This window comes from Panthera uncia, chromosome A2 (genome assembly GCF_023721935.1).
Source record: "Panthera uncia isolate 11264 chromosome A2, Puncia_PCG_1.0, whole genome shotgun sequence".
In the NCBI taxonomy this organism is placed as follows: Eukaryota; Metazoa; Chordata; class Mammalia; order Carnivora; family Felidae; genus Panthera; species Panthera uncia.
This window is the reverse complement of record NC_064816.1, coordinates 54,161,999-54,184,041: the sequence shown is the minus strand read 5'-3', so window position 1 is coordinate 54,184,041 and position 22,043 is coordinate 54,161,999. Positions and strand designations below refer to the sequence as shown.

Below are 22,043 nucleotides of genomic sequence, written 5' to 3'. Positions count from 1 at the left end.
TTTTTTTTTTGAGGAGAGAGAGAGAGAGAGAGAGAACGAGAAGGGGAGGGGCAGAGATAGAGGGAGAGTGAATCCTAAGTAGGTTCCCAGCTGTCAGCTGAGAACCTGACACGGGGCTCGAACCCATGAACTGTGACATCATGACGTGAGCCAAAATCAAGAGTCAGACGCTTAACCGACTGAGCCACCCAGGCACCCCTGTGTTTTCTACTTTTTAAACTTGAATTTTGTTACCACTATTTATAAAGAGGAAGGTTTTACCCCCAATCTCCCCCCCCACACACACACACCCAAAATTGGATTTGGGGAAATCTCTAGAAAACCACAAAAACTAGCTCCATGGGCCTTTATTCTCACGTGGCAGCTGGGGCAAGTGGGTAAGGCTGTGCACTCCAGGTCACTGCCCCCACCGCCAGCTCCTCAGGGGTATCATCTACCTGGCCTGTCACGCTCATGTTTGTAAGCCCGGGTTGATCACCAATTTGCTCAGCTGGCAGGTGGCAGAGGGGACAGCTGGAAAGACTCCCAGAGGGTATGTGTTGTGGCCCCTGAGAGAGTGAGGGTGGCTGTCCCGGACCACCCAGGGAGAGAGGAAGGAAGAAAAGTTCACGTTTTTGAGCATGAACTATTTGCTCCCACGTGCTGGGGGTTTCTATGCAGGAGCTCGTTAAGCCCACAGAGCAAACCGCTGGATGAAGTCATATGACAATCCCCATTTTACAGACAGAGAAACTAAGGCTCAGAGAGACAAGGTCAAGGTCACCTGTCTGGTGAGAGGCAAAGGCAGGAGCGTCTGGGCCCTGTCCACCAGGCTCCCCAGCTTCTCTCTGGGGGAGGAGGGACGGAGCCCTGCTGCCCTGGGGTGATTGTGCCTTAATGCAGTGAAGCAATAGGTCTTTAGGATTCCATTTTCCCGGTGCTTATAAATGGTCTTTATTTGCTTTCAGTAAATACTCCCCACATGAAAGTGGTCACCTGATGAGGCTGCTAATGAAACCCTCCACAGAATTTTATCTGCTAATTACATACAACATAAAACTTAACAAAATAATAGACGATCGGCAAACCCGTGGTCTTGGGTTTTGTTTTCCTCCTTTTTCTCACTCTTGGAATTGCTCACTTTATTGGATGTAAAAATTGTGGCTCTAAACCAGCTCCTTGAGAATTCATCATAGGCTAAAACACTCACAACGATCTATCGAAACATCCACATGAACTGTCTTAGTTGCGGTGGCCAGCATGGTCAGGTGGGGGCCTTAAATGTCAGGGGAAGGGGCTAGAACATGGTGTGTTACTCAGGTGTGACCCTGGGCGAGTCCCTTCCCGTGTCTCAGCCTCAGTTTTCCCATCTGTACGATGAGGGAATCACACGGGTTTCAAAATTTTATTTCAGAAGCAGAAGATCTCAGACAAAATATCAAAATATAAACTATCAATGTGCACCTTGAATAGAGGGCTACTGCCGATGAGTCAAAAAAAAGACAACCATGACAAATTTGCATTGATGATCTTGATTCTTCACCCCTCCATTCACACCCTATCCCTTGTGGCTTTGTAGGTCCTCCCATCAAAGGGAGAGTCTATTCCCCAAACCCTGATTTTAGAATCAGACATGTGACTTGTTTGGTCCAATACAATGAAGCACAGATGATAGCATGCCAGTCCCAGCCTAGCCCTCAAGTAGCTGTATGGCAATTCCACCTGCTCTCTTACATCAAGGTTGTCACCCTGAGAGGGACATGTCTCACCTGGCCTGTGGGTCCTGGAAGGAGGGTGAGAGACACAGTCACTCCCAGCTGAGCCCAGCCTGGATTAGCTGACCCTGGATTCATGAGAAATAATTAATGTTAGCTGATGTAAATCATTGAGAATGGGGGGGGGGTAAGTTTGTTACACAGCAATAGCTAACTGATACATTGATGACAAAATTGGGCATATGACTAGGTTTCTTATAGTATCTCTCTTTTGGAGTGGCAAATAAGCTTTAAGAAAGTCAACATTTGGGTGGAGGACAGAGAAAAATATAAATGGCCGATAAACAAAAAAAGTTCACCTTCCGTAGCCATCCGAGAATTTGAATTCAACTTATCAAATTCAAAGTCACCCATCAAACCAGTAAAACTAAATATACATAGATATGACAATGTGATGTGCTGACAAGGATAGGGGAAATCGAATCTCTCATATCCAGCTGGCAGGTGTGAGACTCGTGCAATGCTTTGGAAATCAATTTAGTAGCATCGAGGCAAACTCATAATGGGCACACCCTTTGCCTTGGGAAACCCCAGCCCCTGGGCCCATGGAGGCTTGTACAGGAACATTCACTGCAGCACTGTTCAGTATAGCAAAACTCGGAAATAAGCTTCTGTCCAACAATAGGGGAAGAAAGAATTCAATTGAAATGAAGCTATATGATAGAATAATACAAGGAGGGGAAAAGACAAGAGTTGAATGAGACAAAGTATGACCAAGGTCATGCAAATGTATAAAAATACACACAAAACAGCAATACGTATATATATTTTTTACCGATGCTTATTATTAACAGTAAATGTTGCTTTGGAAGGACATGCTGCAAATTTATAAAGGTAGCTGCCTCTGAGAGGGGAGAGAAGGGGGAGAAGGCAGAAGGTAAATTAAATTCAAGTCATATTAGTTTTTTGCTCTTCTGTGTTTTTAAACACCACCACCATATTCAATTTTTTTCCTTGTGAAAAATCAAATGACCCATGAGACAGCCTGAAGCAGAGCTGCTCGGAGGGGTGTGGGTGCCGGCCCTGGCTCCCTGCGCACAACAGCCTGCCCCTCTGGGATGGATCCCCCACTGCCCGCTCCAGGTGGGCAGGGGCAGGAACTGGTGTGGGACAGCGAACCCTGCCGCCAGTCTGAGTGGATTCGGATTCTGGTTCTGCCACTTGCCAGTCGTGGGACGCCAGAAGGGTGGCTTAACCTTGTGTGCCTCGGTTTCCCCACCTGTCAATAGCTGAGGTGAGGATGAAGCGAACTAGAGATTAGAAAGGGCTTTGCATGTGCCTGGTGGTGGGGGGGGGGTGCAGTAAATGTCAGCAGCTTTGCTTGCCTGTGCAGCCCCAGGCCTCTTCCGTCACTCACGCTGGCCACAGGGAGCCATGGCTGGCTATAGGAAGTGGTGGCTACCTGCCAAGCTATCTTTCCTTGGCCCTGGTGCTTGGTCTGGTACCCTTGCAGCCATTTGCCAGAGCCACCCAGAAAACCCTGTGCCAGCAGGAAGGGCCGAGGGGGCCCACCTCAGGGTTCAGCCATGTCATTCAGACTCTGTGACAAGTGGCAGGAAACTTGCCTTCGATGGTTCAGCCAGAAAGGAATCATATCATGCTTTGTATCAGCCACCTACTGCTACAGTAATGCTGCCTAACAAACTGTCCCCAAAGTCAGTGGGTTTTCACACCTGTCATTTATTCCAAGTCATGGATTTGCAGGTCAGTTGTTCCAAGATGAGCAGATCCATATCAGGTCCCCCTTTAGGTGTCCTTTTCCCTCCTTGCACCAGCAGCTACCTGGGCTTCCTTATTATTACGTCAATGGCAGAAGCACAAGAAGGGTGTGTGGAAACTTCAGGTCCCAGGCTCTGAGGCTTCAGGTCCCTCCCACCACATCCTTCCAGCCAAAGCAAGTCACAGTACCATGGCCAACTTCCACGGGGAGGGGATATACTTAGCCTCTCGTGGGAGGTTCTGCAGTTACATGCCAAAGGGTGTGCATGCAGAGAGGGAGGAGCCTGGAATAATAATGCACCTGCTTCCTGCTGGCAGCCATTTGGGGTGATGGGCAGGACAGATGCCAGCATGGCCATTTCGTAGAACAGGGGACTGCTGTGGCCCAGAAAGGTAAAATGATTTCTCTTCAGCCCCAGAAGGTAGGCCTACACTCCTGGTCACCTGATCTCTAAGCTTCACGCATTCCCCACTCACCTAGACCTTTGCCGCCCATCCTGGATGTCCCGGGTCCTAGGCTTTCTTCTAGCCAGTCCATCGGACCTTGAAATGTAACATTTCCAGACTGCACAGAGAACAGGAAGATGCAGACACAGAGAGTTAATTTTTGCCCAAACTTAGGAATTCTGGAGGAAAAAAAAAAAACCTATACGCAATACTATATTTTTAGTGCTAAATGGTGCTAAAAGCATTTTTTGGCACCCTTTGGGCGGTTCGTTTGGGAGCGGAAAGCTGAATGTGCTGTGCGTCCCCTGGTTTTGTCAAAGCACTCCCTTCTGGCAAGGTGGGCCTGCTTCTGGCAGCCCGTGCATTCACGGTCCTTTGTATGTGCATTAAAATGGTGGTCGCCTCTGGGGAGAAGAAAGCCCGGGCCTCTCACCTGTATCTGGCTCTCTCTCTAGAGTATCTGAGATGGGTAAAGGGAAGAAAATGCCATCATCACAGAGAAAACCAGCAGATGCTGAGACCTTTCTATTTTGATCTGAAAGAAGTTGAGCGTGTTGATACACTGACCTCCACTCAACTGTGAAGTATTGCCATACATGGATGTGATCATCCTGTTGCCCTCACTAGCCATGGGGCAGGAATGGCCAGAAGAGCCAACTCTGGCTATAGACATGACGGAAACCATCCGCTGAGGATCCTTCCAGGAAAGAAATCTTTAGTCCTTAGAAGGAGACAGGAAGAGATTATCCCTCTGCTTCTCTTCTTCTTCTGGATGCTGCCATGTCTGGACATGCTGTGATGCCTGGATCTTGGCAGCCATCTTGCATCACTGAGGGGGACCTACCTGGGGGCAATACTGTCATTATTGTGCACTGCATGCCAGGCAGGCCCTGTGCTGAACGTAGGACATGGATTGAATGCTTTCTAGATCTTCTTAGGTGCCAGGTCCTGAGGACACAGAAGAACAGGCCTCAAAGAGGTCCCAGCTGGGGAGGGATAACAGGGTCAGACAATGGCAACACAGCACAGGGAATGACAACAGAGGTCCAGGGGGCTGGGGGAGCACCCTCCCTGCTGCTCACCTGCTGCCTCTGCATCTCGCCATTCTGTAAACAAATGTTCTCCCACCATCTGGGCTCCTCATGGGCCCCGTGCCAGCTTTCCCCAACAACAGTGACAGCAGCATATGTGGATTAGCACCTCCTATCAGTTCATTTTGTCCTCCCAGGATCCTCATGAGGAAAGCGTCCTCCCCATTTTCCAGTCAGGGAAACCAGGCCCAGGGAGGTGACGACACTTTTAGGCTTTTAGCTTCGGCATTAACTTCTCAGTGTGGGCGGGCCACAAGGGCTTTGGTGCCCTGGAGTTGTCACTTGTCCCCCAAGCGCTTCTGTGCCCAGTCACCCCCACTGCCCAGGGCCCTCAGGACCGGATCTGCCACACAGAACGTTCCTCATTCCTCGGGGGGCTGGGCCCTCCCCCTCGGCTTCTCCCTCCCCTGCCGTCCCCTCTGACAGTCAGATCTGCCGTTCCCTACGGGAGAGGAAGGCACCCCTAGTCACCAACCTGCTGCCCAAAGAGAAGGCCCCACACATGGCTTCTGGTTTACGTTTACAGTAACTGATGGCACCGCCGTGCCCACTTTGCAGAGGAGAAAACTGAAGCCCAGAGTGGGGGAGAGCAGAGCAGGAGCACACAGGTGGGAGAGGGTGGGTGCAGGACCACCCCAACCCTGGCTGGTGTCAAAGCCCCAGGGCCCGGGGGTGGGGGTGGCCTGGTTGGCTGCTTCTACTAGAGGTGAAGAGGTGGTGGGGAGGGGGAGCTGGTGTGAACAAAGGGACCGCACCCACCCCAAGGGCAAGCTGGCTGCAGCAGAGTTTAAGCAGGAGGGTGTGAGCGGTCAGATCTGTGAGCAGCGGGTTGGTGCAGGGGACACGGAGGCTGGCACCTCATCCCAGGGGAGGCTCCCTGGGCCAAGAAGAGGGTCGTGGGGAGGGCAGATTCATGGGAACTTGGAGACTGGCCACACGAAGGGTATGGGAGAGGAAGGTCTGAGGGGGGGACCCGAGTTGTACAGGAGCAAGTGTGTCCACAGAGGGGGGAGGGGGCAGGGGGGAGAGCTCTGGTGGTGGCCAGATGTGGGGGCGTGGCTACAAGAGGGGGCCCAGAGCTGGGCTGCCAGGCTCGTGTTGGGGCGCTGCCATTGAATTGGCTGGGATTCGGTTCGGCTGTGGCAGAAGACTCACTGGAAGCCGCTGGGAGTGTCCTTCCTTCCTGTCAAGGGAGGCCGTCCTGGGCAGGGCACAGGCTCCAAGGACAATGGCCGAGCCATTCTGGTGGCCTCCTCCCAGCCAGCTCAGCCAGGGTTGGGACAACGTGGTGCGGAGGGCACCGCCTCCCGTCAGTCCAGTTCCTGAGCTGCCCGGGACACCACTGCTCACATTCTGTCCCCAAAACATAGTCACATGTTGGCTTCCAGCAGCCAAAATGGCTGGGACACCTCGTATGGATTCTGGCCGCTGTCTGCCCAGCTCTGAGTCAGGAAGAAGGTGGATGATGTGGGCGACAGGGGGTCTCCGCCAGAGGCGCCTTCCAATAGCCTGCTGCCTTGGGTGGCCACCTGGTCTCTCTAGGCATCTGCCTGCGACGTGGGACAGGAGAACCTGCCTCAGGCACTTGGGGTGAGCCTGCGTGAGAGCTCCGCGATGGCGGAAGCCAGGGCACGAGGGGGCTGTGGAGGGTGGGCAGAGGACCACCCCGAGGGGAGCGGGAATGGGGAAGGCGGAGGGTGAGGGGCTGGGGAGGCAGAAGCGGCTGCCAGCGAGCAGTGGGGCGAGGTCCAGGCTGCAGAGTCAGTAAGAGGATCAGTGACACCAGGGAGGTCAGCCGGTGCGGAGAGTGGGTGCAGAGACCAGAGTGACACGAGGAAAGGACAGCTGCAGAGTGAGAGGCGCCCAAGAGAGAGAGAGAGAGAGAGAGAGAGAGAGAGAGAGAGATAGGGGTGGGACACGTGGTGATACCTGGTGATGTGTGGGCGGGGCTGCGGCATCCCCAGGAACCCGTGGGGGCCCCGTGGGAGCGGGGTGTGGCACAGAAGGGCAGCAGAACAGACCCGCTCCCCAAATCTCTGTAACTGGAAGGAAGCCAAGTCACCGGAGCCTGGGTCACGTCCAGGCAGGACGCACGCAGAGCCGGCAGTGATCACGCCCCTCTTAAGAAATTAGATAGAGCTTTATTAAATAAACCAAGTAGAAACGCGGCTATTTACATCCAAGTCGTCAGTTTGAGCTCAAGTGATAGGCAAGGCACAATTCTTCCTGTCTCCAGCTTTAGAAAAATAAATCGCACGGCCCGGACCAAAAGGCCTGCGGTAGGTTCACGCTTGCGGCTCAGAGTCCAAGGGGACGACTCCCCCCACACAGCGACCCCATGGGCCGGACTCGGGGTGCGCCTCCAGTTCTTCCTGAGAGCGGCACAGCTCTCGGCCCAGGGCGGAGAGGCCGCGTTCTGGAGGCCTCGGGTGCTGAATGAACGAGGGGGCATCTTCTAGACATCTTCTCCTTCCCGGCCCCTTCCTGGAGGGCAGGCCCACCCTCCTCACTGTCTGGGTCTGGCTCCGTGGCCTGCTGGGGGGCTGCCGCGGGGAGACTGGTGCCCACACGGGGCAGGCCAGAGGCTCAGGGCTGCTGAGGTGCACGACCGTGGTACAAAAGGAGGAAGGGAGAACACTGGGTTTTGGTCTGGTGCTCGGGCGGAACACAGTGGCTTCTCAAAACAAACAAACAAACAAACAAACCAGAAGAAAAGGTTCCAGTCTCTGGCTCAGGGATGTTTTCCTAACTACGACTCCGAAGTCCCTGTGTGGGTAGAGAAGCCGGGATAGGGAGGAGGAGCCGGACCCCAAAGAGCACCTCGATGGAGCTGCGGCCAAGTCCAGGAGACGCTTCCACGCGCAGGAAGCAACCACAGAGGACGCCGTCTATATTCACAGTGGCCCCCACAGAGGCAAAGAGCAGCCCGGCTCGTGGCTCCTGTGGCCCGTCGGCGTCTCCCGGTGAGGCTGAGCCAGTGTGGGGTTGGGCCCCGTTGGCGCCTACCTGAGGCCTCCGTGCAGTCACGGGGCCAGCTTTGGACATCGTGTCTGCTCGCTCCCCTCATTTCCTGGCAGGGCCGGAGTAGGGGAAAAGTAAAGTTTCCAAGGAGGGGAAAAAAAACCCCACAAATGTTAAGAAAAAATCAAAAAGTCCTTTCCCTGAGGCCACTTCAGGAACATCCCTTACAGACCACTAGTGAAGGGAGCTTCACCTGCTCAAAGTCTCGAGAAGGGAGTGGTTCCAGAGACTGCGGGGAAGGAAAAGCGTAAGTGCACGTTGTCCAGAAACCCTAGACAACCGGGCACAGAGGAATGAGCGAGAGTCTTAGCCTTTGTAAGATTCTGAAGTAAGAACAGAACAGAAAACAAGAGCCAACAGAAAGCCCTACACGGAAGGGTGAGCTAGCGGGCACAGCCTAAACTACAGGTCTACAAGAACACAGCAGGCAGCGACACGGGCCTGGGCCAGGGCTCGGGGCCCAGGGGTGCTCCAGGCCGGGCCCACCGTGGGGGCGCAGGGGCGTCAGGGCCCGGCCCACAGACTAGTGGGAGGGGTACGTGGGGCTCCACAGCCCCGACGGAGGGCTGGCTCTGCGGATGGGAGGCAGTGCGTTGAAAGGCGTCGGCGATGAGGCAGCAAAATCTAGGGAGAAAAGAGATGAGGTGACCAACAGGGCATATGGGAGAGCTCGGTGCTCCACAGGGAGCCCTCCGTGCCTGCACCGGAACAGCCGCTGAGGACGCATCCGCTGCCCAGCTCGGCCATCCCCCTGACCGTGCCCCCAGGCAGCCCTGGGCCAGTGATGTGAGGTCACCCAGGGAAGGGGTGACAGCTGGACGTGCCGAGAGGCTTGGAGCATGAGCCCTGACCTCCCGCAGGTGCAGAGTGAGAACAAGCAGTGGGTCTTAAAACCACATGGGCGCGTCTGTGGGTCCGTGGGGCACGCAGGGAGCGGGGCCTGTCCATCCGGGCAGGAACAGCCTCTTGGGCAGAGAAAGCCGCATGAACAAAGACTCCAGGGCCTGGAGCGTTCAGGAGGTAACGCAACTACTCCACTATGGCTCTGACACACAGAGGGAGGGGTTGGAAGATGGGATTAGAAAAGGTGAGTGCCCGTCGTAAGGATGGCTGAATGACATTTGTGGAAGACTATGATTCCAGGGGTCCAGGATGCACGTGGGATCTGGTTACCCAGGAAAATGTATCTATATACATAACTGCATCCTTTTCCAAAAAGTTTCAGACTCTTTGAAGCCTGGCCATGCCTCTTTTGGGTCAGCAGACACCATTCAAGGATTCCTCCTATAGGGGAGAGAACCCTCAAACGGAAAAGATATAAAGGCCACCACGTGCAGCTGTGAAGGTTGGGCACTACACAAGGTTCAAGGGACACCGCTCCCAGAGAGAAGTGTCCCCTGGAGTTGTGTAGGATCACCAGGGCCTCAGGGTCACCAGAGACAACTGGACTCGAAGAGGAATGGCTCCTGTGATTCTCCCCCATCTGGGAGATCCATCAGCGGGACTGTCCAGAATCCTCACGTCTGAGTCAGTCAGTTCAACCCAGCTTAGAGCCCTCTGCAGCAGCCCCAGCAGGTAAGAACCAGTCCCAACACGCACCCCTGCAGAGACGGCCCCTGCTACCAGCACTCCACCCTCCACGGTTCTGCTCGGGGGAAAGCTCTCCTTGCCCAGGACCAGCTCCCAGATCTGCCTTCTGGCCTCACACCCCAGCTGCCACTTTTGTGTGGGGCCAGAGCTTCTGAGACCTGGGGTTCAGGGCCTTGATCCCCACAACCCTCCCTCGTAGCCCCGGCTCTGCCTGGCTGCATCCACAGGGTGGTGACTCACAGTGGGGGCTGTGGCGAGGGCTGGCTCCGGGGGAGAGGCCTGGGGGTGCAGTGAGCTCCCGGGGTGTGCAGACCGTGTGGTAGGCTGCAAGACAACATGGCTGGTTAGAGTTGGGGTCGGGGGGGGCAGCCCAGGGGACACAATGCAGCCCGCCTCACCTATGATCATGACAGCAGTCCCAGCCAGCAGGGCAAAAAGTGTGAAGAACATGACCTGGTAGGAATCCAGGAAGTGCTGGAAAAGGCTGGCTCCATCTGTAGTCAATGGAAAGACAAGTTACCAAATGGCCACGTGGAGTCCCCTTGTGTCTCTGTGCGTGGCCGGAGGGCGAGGCGGCCTGCCTGAGGCCTGGGGCAGCAGCCGGTCCTGTGGGGCTGTCACTCCAGTGGTCCGTCCTATTCCATCTTGGGCCACTTGAACCGACCCGCGTCCACCTGAGGCCCTGCTGGGAGGAGGGTTCGGTTTCCATACCCATTCCGGGGAAGAGCAGAGCTGTCTGGGGGAGTTCGGAGGGTAAGGGTGGCCCAGGAGTCAGCCACGTGCCCGGAAAGGCAAGGCAGTGTGGAAGATGTCAAGCCAGGAGCTGCCGTCATGAAAACGGAGGTCAGGGTTGGGCAAAGGCTCTGGACAGGGATGTTGCCGCCCTCAGAACTGAGCCCCATGCACCACGGGAGCCCGGCATCAGCTGTCCCAAAGCCACTCCTCCTTTGGGGCCCTGCCTCGGGGTGGCCCAGACTGTGGCTTCCTCTTGCATCTCCCTCTGCCTCAACCTGGGCCCCTCCTCCTCCCCTAAATGGGCTGTCCTGAGTCAGGACACATCCCTGCTTGATGGGAGGAAGGAGGTGGCCTCTTCAAGTGCCCCTGACATTGGCCTTAACCCCTCAGGCTGTTCCTCTCCAGACCTGACCAGGCCACTTCCCTGCTCTCAAGAAAAAGCCCAAGCCCCTGGCCGGGGGTTCAAGGCTCCTCGTGGCCCGCCCCCTCACCCTGCACCTCACCCCAGGGCCCTTCTGACTGCTCGGCCCTCCCTCTGGCTACTCATCCTTCCAGACCTGAAGGAAGCAGTCCCTTTGAACCACACCCTCAGGCCAGCAAGTGTAAAATCACCCGCTCCGTGTGCCCCCCACTTCTTGAGCCCCATGTTTAGGATCATTCCTTTCTCGCTGCGTCTGTAATATTCCATGCCCTGTTTGAGGTGGGGGCTTCTCAGGCATCTGCCCAGCACACGCGCTGCTGTGCAATAGGTGCTCGTACACGACTGCGGGATAAATGAGGCATCCGTTACTGAGCACCTACTGTATATGCTAGGTAGGCCCTGTTCTAAGTGCTGTCCCCACATGCAGTACTCAGCTCCCAGTTGGGGAAGACCAGCGGAAATTATAATTAGTTGTATTAATTATTCCCTAGGCTGACGGTGGGGAACAGGGCTATGGAAGAAGGAGAAGGATTTACGTGGGAGTAAGGTTCAGAATTTCCTAATATCTGAGCAGGGAATGTGTGAGGAAAGGTGGGTTTGACTGAGGTGGGGACGTGGCCAAGGGGCTATCGGGGGGAGAGGCGTCCCAGGCAGAGGGAACAGTGTATGCCAAGGGCTTAGCTGGGAGTTGCACGTGTTCCCAAAGTAGGAAGAAGGCCAGCGTGGCTGTAGCAAGGTGCCCAAGCGGGGAGACAAGTCATCAATGGTTTGGGGAGGCAGATTATGTGGGGCCGGCCTTTCAAGACACTGGAGAGGCTTGGGCTTTACCCCCCAGGGGAGGTGGGCGCCAAAGCAGTGTTGAGCAGAGGAGGGGGTACAATCCAGTCACATTTCAACAGGATCCCTCTAGCTACCCGAATGGGCCAAATCCACTTTGTGGGACAATCTGCATTTCTGAGTCCTCCAGGTCTTGACCCGCCCCCCTCCTGCTCTCCTGCCCAGATTTCCACCCACAGCCAAGACCACCCGGACTGGCCCTCCTCGCCCAGGTCCATCCCAGCGGTGTCCCATCCCATGACTCACGAGGACCAGGCCCTCGGCGATCCATCACAAAGGCCACGGTGACCGGAATGGTGAGGGCTTGGTTAGTCATGGGGCTGGAGAAGGTCAGGGCGGTGGACAGAGGCCCCTGACTGCCAGCTGTGGGATCCGAGATGCCGACTGTGTATGTGATGAAGCTGGGGAGCCCCAAAGACCTTTCCTTCTCAAAGGCCAGCACAGCCGGGGACCCTGATTTCACCTGGGAGAGACAATGCGGCTGGAGAGTGGCACCCCCACCCCCACTTCCGCCTGACATGCTGTGCTTCCCTCTGGGGCCCAGACGGTAGGGGTGGGGACCCTTCCCTGGGCCACCTTCCTAGGTAGGCGATGACGCCTGGGGACTTCTAAGTGACAGCGTGAAATCTGCAAAGTCAGGGAAGGAGCATACTGTCTACACTTGGGAGTGTTTTTAAGGAAAGAACAAATCAATATCATTGAATTCTAATCAAGTGCTCTTTAAAAAAATGCTAAACCAACATGAACTACCACCAAACGCCAACTTTCCAAGGCAGCAGCCTGGAGCTCTGTTAATGGCCGATCGCCAGCAGCTCAACCCCTAGACTGGCAGACCCTCCATCAGCAGCAATGAATTCATCGCCGTCTCGCTCCAAGAACGTTCATCCACGTCCACGTTTGCTGCAGTGAGACCAGGGATACGGCAAACGAAGGAGCCAAAAACCCCTTTGTCACATCACCCCAGATCTCTTACCGGCCTGCTGGGCTGTGGGACCTAGGACATCGTTCACCCGGCATTCAGCAGACGGGGACACTGAGGCCCAGGGCTAGGGACTCGTCCCCAGTTGCGCGGGCATCGGTGATAAGTTAGGGGTTATAGCGTTTCTTCCTCCCCCATGTCAGTGTACGTTCCTGCACTGACTTCATTCACTGAACATACTAAGTGTTCACTGAGCACAGACTATGTGCTAGGTACGCTCTGTGCTAAGTACTGCCCTCGCATACCGAGCTCCTGGTTGGGGAAGTCCGGCAGCATTCCCAGTAACTAATTCAATGATACAAGCTCACAGATAATGGTATGGGGGAAAAGAAAAGGTTAAGGGTATTTACGTTTGAAAAATCTTTTTTTCACTTTTAAAGAGAGGTGGTCCATGACTTCCACGTTTCACCTCGTCTTCCCTGCCTTCCGGTCCTTTCCAAGGCCCCCGGCTCATGCATGGACGCCACTCACCTCCAGGTTCTCGAGAATCTCCACGGTACCAAAGACCTTGACCTCAGAGCTGGTGAAGTGGTTGCTCAAAAGGATTTCAGCCTGGTCAGTGTAAAGCCCTGGGCTGAAGGGCACCTCGGCACCAACATGCTCCCCAGAGATGTGGCTGCCGGGGATGGAGGCGGTGACCAGCAGCGCTGTCTTCTTCATGCTGAGGTGTTTCAGCTGCTTGTCCGTCAGCCTGTGCATCGTGACTGAGCAGAGGTACCGGCCTGTGGAGACAAGCAAGCTCTGAGTTGTCCCCTCTCCCACCCACGCCCGGACGCTGCACTTTCTCCTTGCTCTTCTAACTGCAAAACTCCTACCCATCCTTCAGAGCCCAGGTGAGGCATCACCTCCTCCAGGGACCTCCAGGGACGTCCCTCTTCAGCACCCCTGATCCAGCTTGGACACCCTTTCTGTGACCAGCACTCTCGCTCACTCCTCAGAATCCTCTGCTCGCCAGATCCCCACTGCATTGACGTTGCCTGGGGAAGGAACGTCTGGGCCAGCTCTGCACTTCAGGGCCTAGCCATCCTGGCTCTCAGGATGGGGGTGAGTAAATAATGAACGGATACCGTGACCCGATGCTGAGCTACAGGCTGAGCTGGAGCGGACTCCCAGTATGGCCCGTGGCCCCAGATAACAGCAGGAAGTCCTGTGAAGGTGTGGATTGGGGCTACCTTGGTGTTTGTTGGACCCTCTACGCCTGGCCCTGGGTAGATAAATGAGTTCAATGCACACTGTTGAGCAATGTCCTGGAAAGTACCTGGAACCCGGATGCCTGGGCTGGAGTCCCTTCCGTGCCCTTGCCAGCCAAGTGCCCCTGGGTGAGTCAGCCTCCTTGCTGGCCTGGTTTTCTTGGATCAAGTGGGAATAACTTCACACCCCCTCATAGGGCTGCATTAGCCAATAAACAGGGCACGGGACCATCAAATACCTGTTCTGTCCCTGTACTTGGGCCCCACACAGGTGCCCTGAGGACATACCTCCTGCATCTTAGGCAGCGGCCTGGGTGCTGACCCCGGGCCATGGCAAGCTGCAGGCTGGGCTTATTATGGTCTGGTGTTGTGCCCTCACTAACTCTTCCTAATTAAGACTGGGCTGCATGTTCTTGGAAGGAACTGAAGAATGGTCCAAATGCTCATCGACACTCATTATCATAATGACACTGAGCAGCTACTGTCGAGGACTCGGTAGTATATGCTGAGCACTGTGCTCAGCATATGGCAGGAACTATCCTACTGAACCCTCGAAGCACCCCACGTGGGCACCCCCCTTCTCAGACACTCCGCACCACGTGGCCGGCATGCCCGGGGCCAGGCAGTCACTCCAGCCCGTGGCACGGGCATCAGGGGCAGTGGAAGTTCTGTTTGGACACACTGTGGGGCCCTTGGCTAGTTAACAAGGGCCCTTCTGCCCAGCTCTCGCTTGCACCGCTCAGCTCTAAGGCATCATCCTTCCCATTTCGCAGAGGGAGGCAGCCTTAGCACCCACTGGCCCTGAGGTAGGAAGAGCAGAAAGGGACCTAAACCCGGGCTTTCCAACTCTGAAATGTGTCCTGCCTGCTGCGTGTAGGTGGGTGCCGAGGACAGCCAGCGCCCAGCATTGGACCGCCAACCCCGCCCGGCGGCCAAAATGAATGACAGGCCAGAGTGGTGGCATCGACCGCCAGGCTGGGCTCCTGACAGACATGGCCCTTCCGGACAGATGGCTGCTGTGAGCCCGGCACGCCAACAGAAACCTTCCATGTAAGCCAGTCGTCCCATGCAAACCCCTGCAAACGTACCCAGGGTGGCGTCAAATCCTGGTTCTGCCGTGAAAACGTCACGCGCTGGGAAATCGAAGACATCTTGCTTGAACTGGAGGTGGCAGCTAATAAGGGATTCTGGGTGCAGAGTCTCAATGGTTTCCATCTGGGAGGGAGAGCACTCACCTGGAGAGGGGAAGGGGTGAGAAGGGCATGGGCCAGACCTACTAGGCGCCCCACCCTGGCCCCCCTGCACAGGCTTCTGCATCCGTCTGTTAGAGCCCCGAAACGAGGGAGCAAGAGCAGGCCAGGTGCAGGCTAGCCGGGCCGTGAAACACCCCACATTCCTTCCACACAGGGCCCCCCGAGGGCTGCCCAAAGCTTCGTGATAGCACCACAGTTTATAAGAGCTAGGGAGAATTCTAGGGGGGAGGAGGGTCATTCCGAATCGTGGGCAATTTCAGATCAGAATTTCAGCATTTGGGCTACAGAGTCTGCGTCCCGCAGCACAGCAGATGGGTCGGGCCCACTAATGCACATCGTCTGTTCCTGTCGGCAGGGGGAAAATGGGCAATTTATTTCTGGACTTCAGGAGGGCAACAGTTTCCCACTAATACACTGAGTATCATCTTGGCAATTGTGCAGTATTGGCCCCGTGCCCTGAAGTAGGAAAAGAGAGGTTATATGATGCAGAAAAGCTACCTCATCAATCAGAACAAGAACAGTGGTATTTAATTCCACTGGGTACGTGGTTTAAAAAAAAACAAAAACAAAAAAAACCAAACCAGCCCACATCGATGTATTTACTTCTGGAAGTTGCTGTCCAGGGCTGTCACGGGCAGGGCCAGGGTCGGATGTTCTATGCATGACTTGGAAAAGGTAATTACAAAAACCAAAATCGGCCGCGAGGCCTGCTAAATCATTACTTTCTTGGGATTACCAGCAGTCAACTGGGGCTTTCTTTACTCGGCTGCCCTGGGGCTGAAGTGGCACTTCCAGCTCAGACACAGGCAGCTTCTGGGTGCTGGGCTCTTTTAGAAAGAACACTCGGATTTCGAAAAAGCTGAAAGGAATGGGCCAGCAGGGGTTAAATGCTCTCTCTGCCTTTGGCGTGAGTTTAAGCAGGGCCACGGGGAGCCTCCTCCCTGCTCGTGTGACTGGCGGGGCCCCTCCCCAGACCAAGCAAGCCCCTCACTCTTTACCTCTCAGGTTAGAGCCTCTGTCTCCCAAGGTGACGGTCACTTTGGAGGCCTCCTGGAAGCTGGTCTGGCCTGGGCGGACGGAATGCGCCACGATCCTTTGAGGGACACCGATCGCTATCTGGGGAGGGAGCCGAGGCAGCTGCACTGAGCACCGACCACGTGTGGGCTCAGTGACGGGCATTTTTGTGACCTCACCCCGTTGCCTGGGATGCAGGCACTGCCCATTGCACAGGGGACAAAACTGAGGCTCCACGTCTTTTTGAGACTTGGCCAGATGTGGCAGATCTGGGCTTAGACCCCAGGCCGGTCAGACTCTGCCTCCCTCTGAACGAGCTGCTTTTCCTAACAGCAGAGTGCGGTGCTGAACAGCAGGTCTGAATGCATTCAGTCCGGGGTGGGCTGTGGGGTTTGGCTCCTGGGACAGCAGCAGATCACTTCTCTGTTTATCACTTTGCTTAATTAGTCTTTCAGCAATGAGAGAAGGAGCCATTTTACTTTACTGTCATTTATTCAAAATAAATCAACCTGACCAAAAGGCAACTCACATAGCCTGGGTATTGAACGCCCCTCCAGACTCCAGTCTTCCCAGACTTTCCCCTGCTCACCCCCCTTGGCCCAGCCTGCACTGGCTGCACCCAAACACCCCAGTCGTGTGCCCCTCTTAAGCTGGGATCACCCTCCCTCCTCCCCCCGCAGAGCCTGACCCCATCGGCCCTCGCAGGCCCAGCTCCAGCATGGTCCCCTCCAGCCGGCAGGCTGTCCTCCCACCTCTGGGCAGGCGCTGAGCACTTCCTGCCTCCCACAGGATTTCTAGCAGAACGTGATCTCGTAAAGAGCAGGGATGGGGTCTCACTCCTCCCCAAAGCCCAGGGAGCTCCTGTGGCTGACACAAGAGCGCAGGCAGGCCGTCAGGCTGGCCCCATCACCTCCACGCTCACTGGTGGGCACCCACATCCGGGCCCTGGTTCTTCCCACCTTCTCCTGTACTCCTGGCTGCCTGCCATCTTGTCCCTGCTTCCTCTGCCTCCTCCCCCGACACCTGGCAGAGGGGGCCCAAGACCTTGCTCTGGTATGTGCTGCATGTATGTGCACCTGTCCACTGTCAGGTCTTCCAGAACCATGTCTGTGCTGTGGACTCCCACCCCATCTCCAGCTTGCTGTCTTGGAGTTCCAGAAACACCTGCTGCCTCATCACCGGCCTCACCTAGAGGAGCTGCAAACGCCTCCAACTGGCCACGCCTCCATCCACTCATCATCTTTCCCCAGCGCCGGCCCCTCCTTCTGCAACCCCCTACCTCCATCAGGGCAAAGGACCGACATCCACCTTGTCACTCAGTCCGGACGCCGGGGAGGTCATCCCCCAAAGGGTTCTCCCTCAACCCCTACTTCCAAATGGTCACCAAGCTCTGATGACCCTCCCTTAGTTTCTGCCCACCCAACAGGGCCAGCAGAGTGCCCATCCTGTCTCCTGGCTCACTACCCCTGCAGCTACTCCCCATCTCTTGGGCTCTTAGACTCCACCAGGAACTGGATACTCATTCCAAACATTACCTCTGATTGTGATCATTCTTTACTTAAAAAAAAAAAAAATTCTGATAGGGATGCCTGGGTGGCTCAGTCAGTTAAGCGTCCGACTTTGGCTCAGGTCATGATCTCACAGTTCCTGGGTTCAAGCCCTGCATCGGGCCCTGTGCTAACAGCTCAGAGCCTAGAGCCTGTTTCAGATTCTGTGTCACCCCCTCTCTCTGTCCCTCCCTCCAAATAAATAAACATTAAAAATTTTTTTACAAAATTAAAAATAAAATAAAATAAAATAAAATAACCCCAAAAACCCTGATAAATCCCTACTGGGTCTGGCATAAGCTTCTCCTCTTTGCTCCAGAATAGTAACAGGTGCAGCTAATACCTACTGAACATTTGCTGGGTGCTGAGTACCATTCTAAGTGCTTCACACAGGTTAACTCTTAATCCTCTTAGCCCTCTTACCTCCATTTTACAGACACAGAGAGGTGAAATAACTTATCCAATGCCACACAGCCTCTCAGTGGCCTGGCTGGGATTTGAACCCAGGCAGCCTGGCCCCAGAGCTCATGTGCTTAACCAGGAACTACCCAGAACACAATGTGCATCACACGATCTGACTGCAACGCCAGCCCCCACACTCCCCCCACTGCCTATGTTCCAGCCACCGGGGCTTGACTCTTGAGCCCTGCACACTTTTGCCTACGCTGTGCCCTCTCCTCCAGCCCCCCTCCCACCCGCCCCTGCCCACTCTCCGCGGCTCCTCCTGGGAGAGCACAGCTTTATTAGTCACAAGGTGCCTCTATCTGCAACCCGCTCACCCACTGCAGAGCCCCGGCACTAAATATGCAAGCTATTAGGTTAAACTGCTGGATTCGATCACGTGCACGCTGGCTCTAAAATGAGACACGTTTGGAACGCAGCCAGACGCTGCTCATTGATTCATTCTCGGCTGGAGATAAATAGAAGAGAGAACGGTTTTGTTCACCTCCAGAAAGACTCAAAAAGTGACTTGCCGGGGAGGCTTAACTTTGCCGGTGATGCCTAATGGCCATGCCGGCCTGCCCGCCCCGAGACTCCTGGGGAAGCGCCCACAGGGGACACTCGTGCCCTTACGCCAGCGTGCATGGGAGCTGGGGGGGCGGCCCCAGGAGGTCAGCCCTTGTCATGACACCATTTTGAGCGTGGGAGGCAGGGGCCTGGGAAGGAAAGGGCACCTGTTCCAATCCCGGAGGAAGTGGGGAGCAGACCCCAGACTCACGACTCTGGATCCTGACTGCCTAGCAGGGTGCTGGTGCTTCTTTTTTTTTTAAAGGGAAGGGTGCCATTCAGGATAGAAAGCCGAGGCTTTTACCCCAAGAGGGTGAGCCACGTATGCCCTGAAGCCCTACCTCCTTGTAGGTTCTCAGGTGCCCAGCAATCTCGTAGTAAACCGTCACAGATCCTGCCTCTTGGGCCACAGCCACGCCCGTCCTGGGGTCGATGCGGAGGATGCTGTGAGCTGAAGAGCTCCAGGTTCCGGAGAGGCCTGGGAGAGAAAGCCCTGGCTATCACTCATCTTTCCCACGTCGGCCATTCCCGCCCAGCCCTGTCACCTGGGTGACACTGCCCCACCACCATGCTCCACCCTGCTCCCAGGGGAGCTCACTCATCACCCTCAGGGTAGAATCCACGCCACTGGCCTCTGCACCCTGGCTCTCGCCCCCGCCCCCCACCTCCCCTGGCTCCTGGCTGCGGCCACCTGGAGCACACCTGCTCTCTGCCCGGCTGTGACCCTGCCCAGAGGGAACCTCTGGCCCTATGTTCACTCCAGTGCTTCCCTGCTTGGAATCTCTTGATCACTTCCTTGTCCTGGGATGACCCGGGTGCTGAACCTCCCCACACACCACCCCTGCCCACCCCTGACTGTTTATCAACCCCTTTGTGCAAACAAAGCAAGTGTCAGGTTCAAGAGCGTTTCTCAGTTAAAAGCCAATTGCATTATATAACAGATACAACAAAATAACTCAACAGCCACGTTCTATTTCTGGCAAATTGTATTTGCTTTCTTTTAAGGGCAGTGTTGAACGTCTTTTTGAAATGAATTTAATTAGGTAAAAAAAAAAAAAACCAGGGAGTCAAATTGAAAAAAGAAGTTGAGTAACATAGGTGGTGAATCTACAGGTGGCATGGGAACAGGCCCGAGAGCTGTTCTCTCCTTACATTTCCTTCTAGATGTAGGCTGTTGGCGATACATGGTAACCACTAGCCACCAGATGAATTAAAATGAAACACACAGCTCCTCGGTTGCATTAGCCACCTTTAGAGTACTGGATCGTGAGTGCCCCGTGTCAGACAGTGTAGATATGTAGATATGGGATGTTTCCACAGTGCTAGAAACTTCTAGCGGACAGGGCTATACGAGCACACGGGTTGGCCAGCCTCCTCCACAAAGGGCCAGATGGCACATCTGTTGGGCCGTGCGGGCCCAGAGGTCTCTGATGCCAGCGCTCAAACCTGGCAGTTGGAGGGTAAAAACAGCCCCTGACAACATGTAAATGAGGGTGTGCCAGAGTTCCCAGGCATTTGTGTTTGCAAAAAGAGACAGCATGCTGGATTTGGCCTGTGGCTTTCTGACTCCTGCTCTTGAACGTCATGCCAGCCCTGCTTGTCTCACCCCCACGACAGGAGCCCGCTCCCCTCTTTGGGGCTGCCCCGGACTCAAAAGGAAGCCCCTCACACCCACCCCGGCCAGTATCTCTCTCTCTCTCTCTCACCTTCCAGGCCGACCAGAACTGTGGCCAGACAGAGGACGTCCCCCACCACCACCACTCCGGACAGCTCCGGGGAGATGGCCTGTAGGACGGGCAACGGGACGAAGTCGGACAGGCCCACGTGCTCCGTGTCCCGCACGCTGAGCAGCGTCAGGCCCACGCTGATGGTCCGGACGATGCAGGTGTTGTTGGCGACGCCCTTCCCAATCTGCACGAACTCGTCTCTAGGCACAGGAGGGGGATGCAGGCTCTCAGTCTCGGGAAAGAGCCCCCAACTCCGGAGGGAGAAACGTAGTTGAGTCCTCTGCTGGGCGAAGCTTCTTGCTAACGGTGGCTCCAGGGCATCCCTCCAGCTTAAGTTTACCAAGCAGCTGCCCAAACCTGGTCTCATCTCATCTCCCCTGGGGAGGAGCCCATGGCCTACAGCACATGCCCCACGTCCCAGGAGGGAAAGCTGAGGTCAGAGGGCAAGGCGAGCTTCGAGATGCTTGCTGGTCCCTTCCCAACAGGGAACAAGGACATTCTCAGGAGGCATGGCCTCTGCCCACTTCCTCATGGGTAAAACGGGGATAATATGTACCCACGTCCAGGGCTGGATGTAAGCGCTAAACCAGGTCAGTAGCTATAAAGCACCGAGACCAGTGCCTGGCACAGTGAGTGCTTGGTCAACACCAGCCAATGTCGCTCTGGTGGAAAGGCCCAGACCGGCAGGTCTGAGGGGTAGGGTCTCTGGCTTCGTCTCCTCCGCCACGCCGTCTCTCTTCAGAGCTCCTGCTGGTCTCTAGGAGAGAGGCTCAAGGGCTGGCGGGACTTCTGTGGGGTAGCTGAGGGGCTGGGAGGAGCTGGCTCCATTTCCTCCAGGGTGGCCTAGATCCCAGACTCATGGATGGCCCATACAATGTGCAAAGAGCTCCACACTTTGCCAGACGCCTTCACGACTATGGCTTCAGCTGCCGGCCCTGAGGACTAGGCATGTTCCCCGCATGACAGGTGTGGAAACAGAGGCCTGGAGAGGTGAGTCACCTTGTTTGGGAAGGTGCCACAAAGGCCAGAGCTAGGGCTTGAACGGGCTCCAACTCCAAGCCCCAGTTCCCCCACCATGCTAAGCCCCTCTACACCTGGCCCTGGGCGCGCTAAGCAGGCCTGTGAGGAGGCCAAGTTGCAATGGTCACCCACACCTGGATACAATCTTCTGCCCCCCATAGGCCCTAGAACCCCTGCCCAAGCCGTCCTTCTTCCTATGCCTGATGCTTCTCTCTCCTCCTCTGAGCTAGTCTGCATGCCCCCGGGGCAGTAGTTCTCAACCTTTAGAATCGCCTGGAGGTCTAATTAAAACAGACTGATGGTGGGGCCCCTGGGTGGCTCAGTGGGTTAAGCGTCCCACTTCAGCTCAGGTCATGATCTCCCGGTTTGTGAGTTCGAGCCCCGCTTCGGGCTCTGTGCTGACAGCTCGGAGCCTGGAGCCTGGAGCCTGCTTCGGATTCTGTGCCTCCCTCTCTCTGCCCCTCCGCACTCACGCTCTGTCTCTCAAAAATAAACATTAAAAGAAACCCCAGGTTGTTGGGGTATTTACAGGGCCAGCCAAAATGAATCGCATGTGGAGCCTGGTGTTCAAACCCCGCGTGACCCTGAGCAAGTGGCTTGACCTCTCTGGGCCTCTACAAACAGGCGGCAGTGAGATGTCACGTGGAAAGGCCTGTACACCCACAAGGGGATGCAGTGAAGGTCAGACCC

General features: G+C 55.6%; 1 protein-coding gene across 1 annotated transcript; it reads right to left on the bottom strand.

The window, feature by feature from the left end:
- Positions 1-7,132: 7,132 nt before the first annotated feature.
- On the bottom strand, positions 7,133-21,403 carry LOC125929672 (nuclear pore membrane glycoprotein 210-like). Its single transcript, XM_049641082.1, has 9 exons — positions 20,313-21,403; positions 18,948-19,084; positions 16,036-16,153; positions 14,873-15,019; positions 13,066-13,316; positions 11,862-12,078; positions 10,021-10,116; positions 9,863-9,946; positions 7,133-8,656 (listed from the first exon to the last, which is right to left on the bottom strand). Exons 1-9 carry the CDS (start codon positions 20,698-20,700, stop codon positions 8,556-8,558), a joined length of 1,539 nt encoding a protein of 512 aa, XP_049497039.1. The 5' UTR covers positions 20,701-21,403; the 3' UTR covers positions 7,133-8,555.
- Positions 21,404-22,043: the final 640 nt, after the last annotated feature.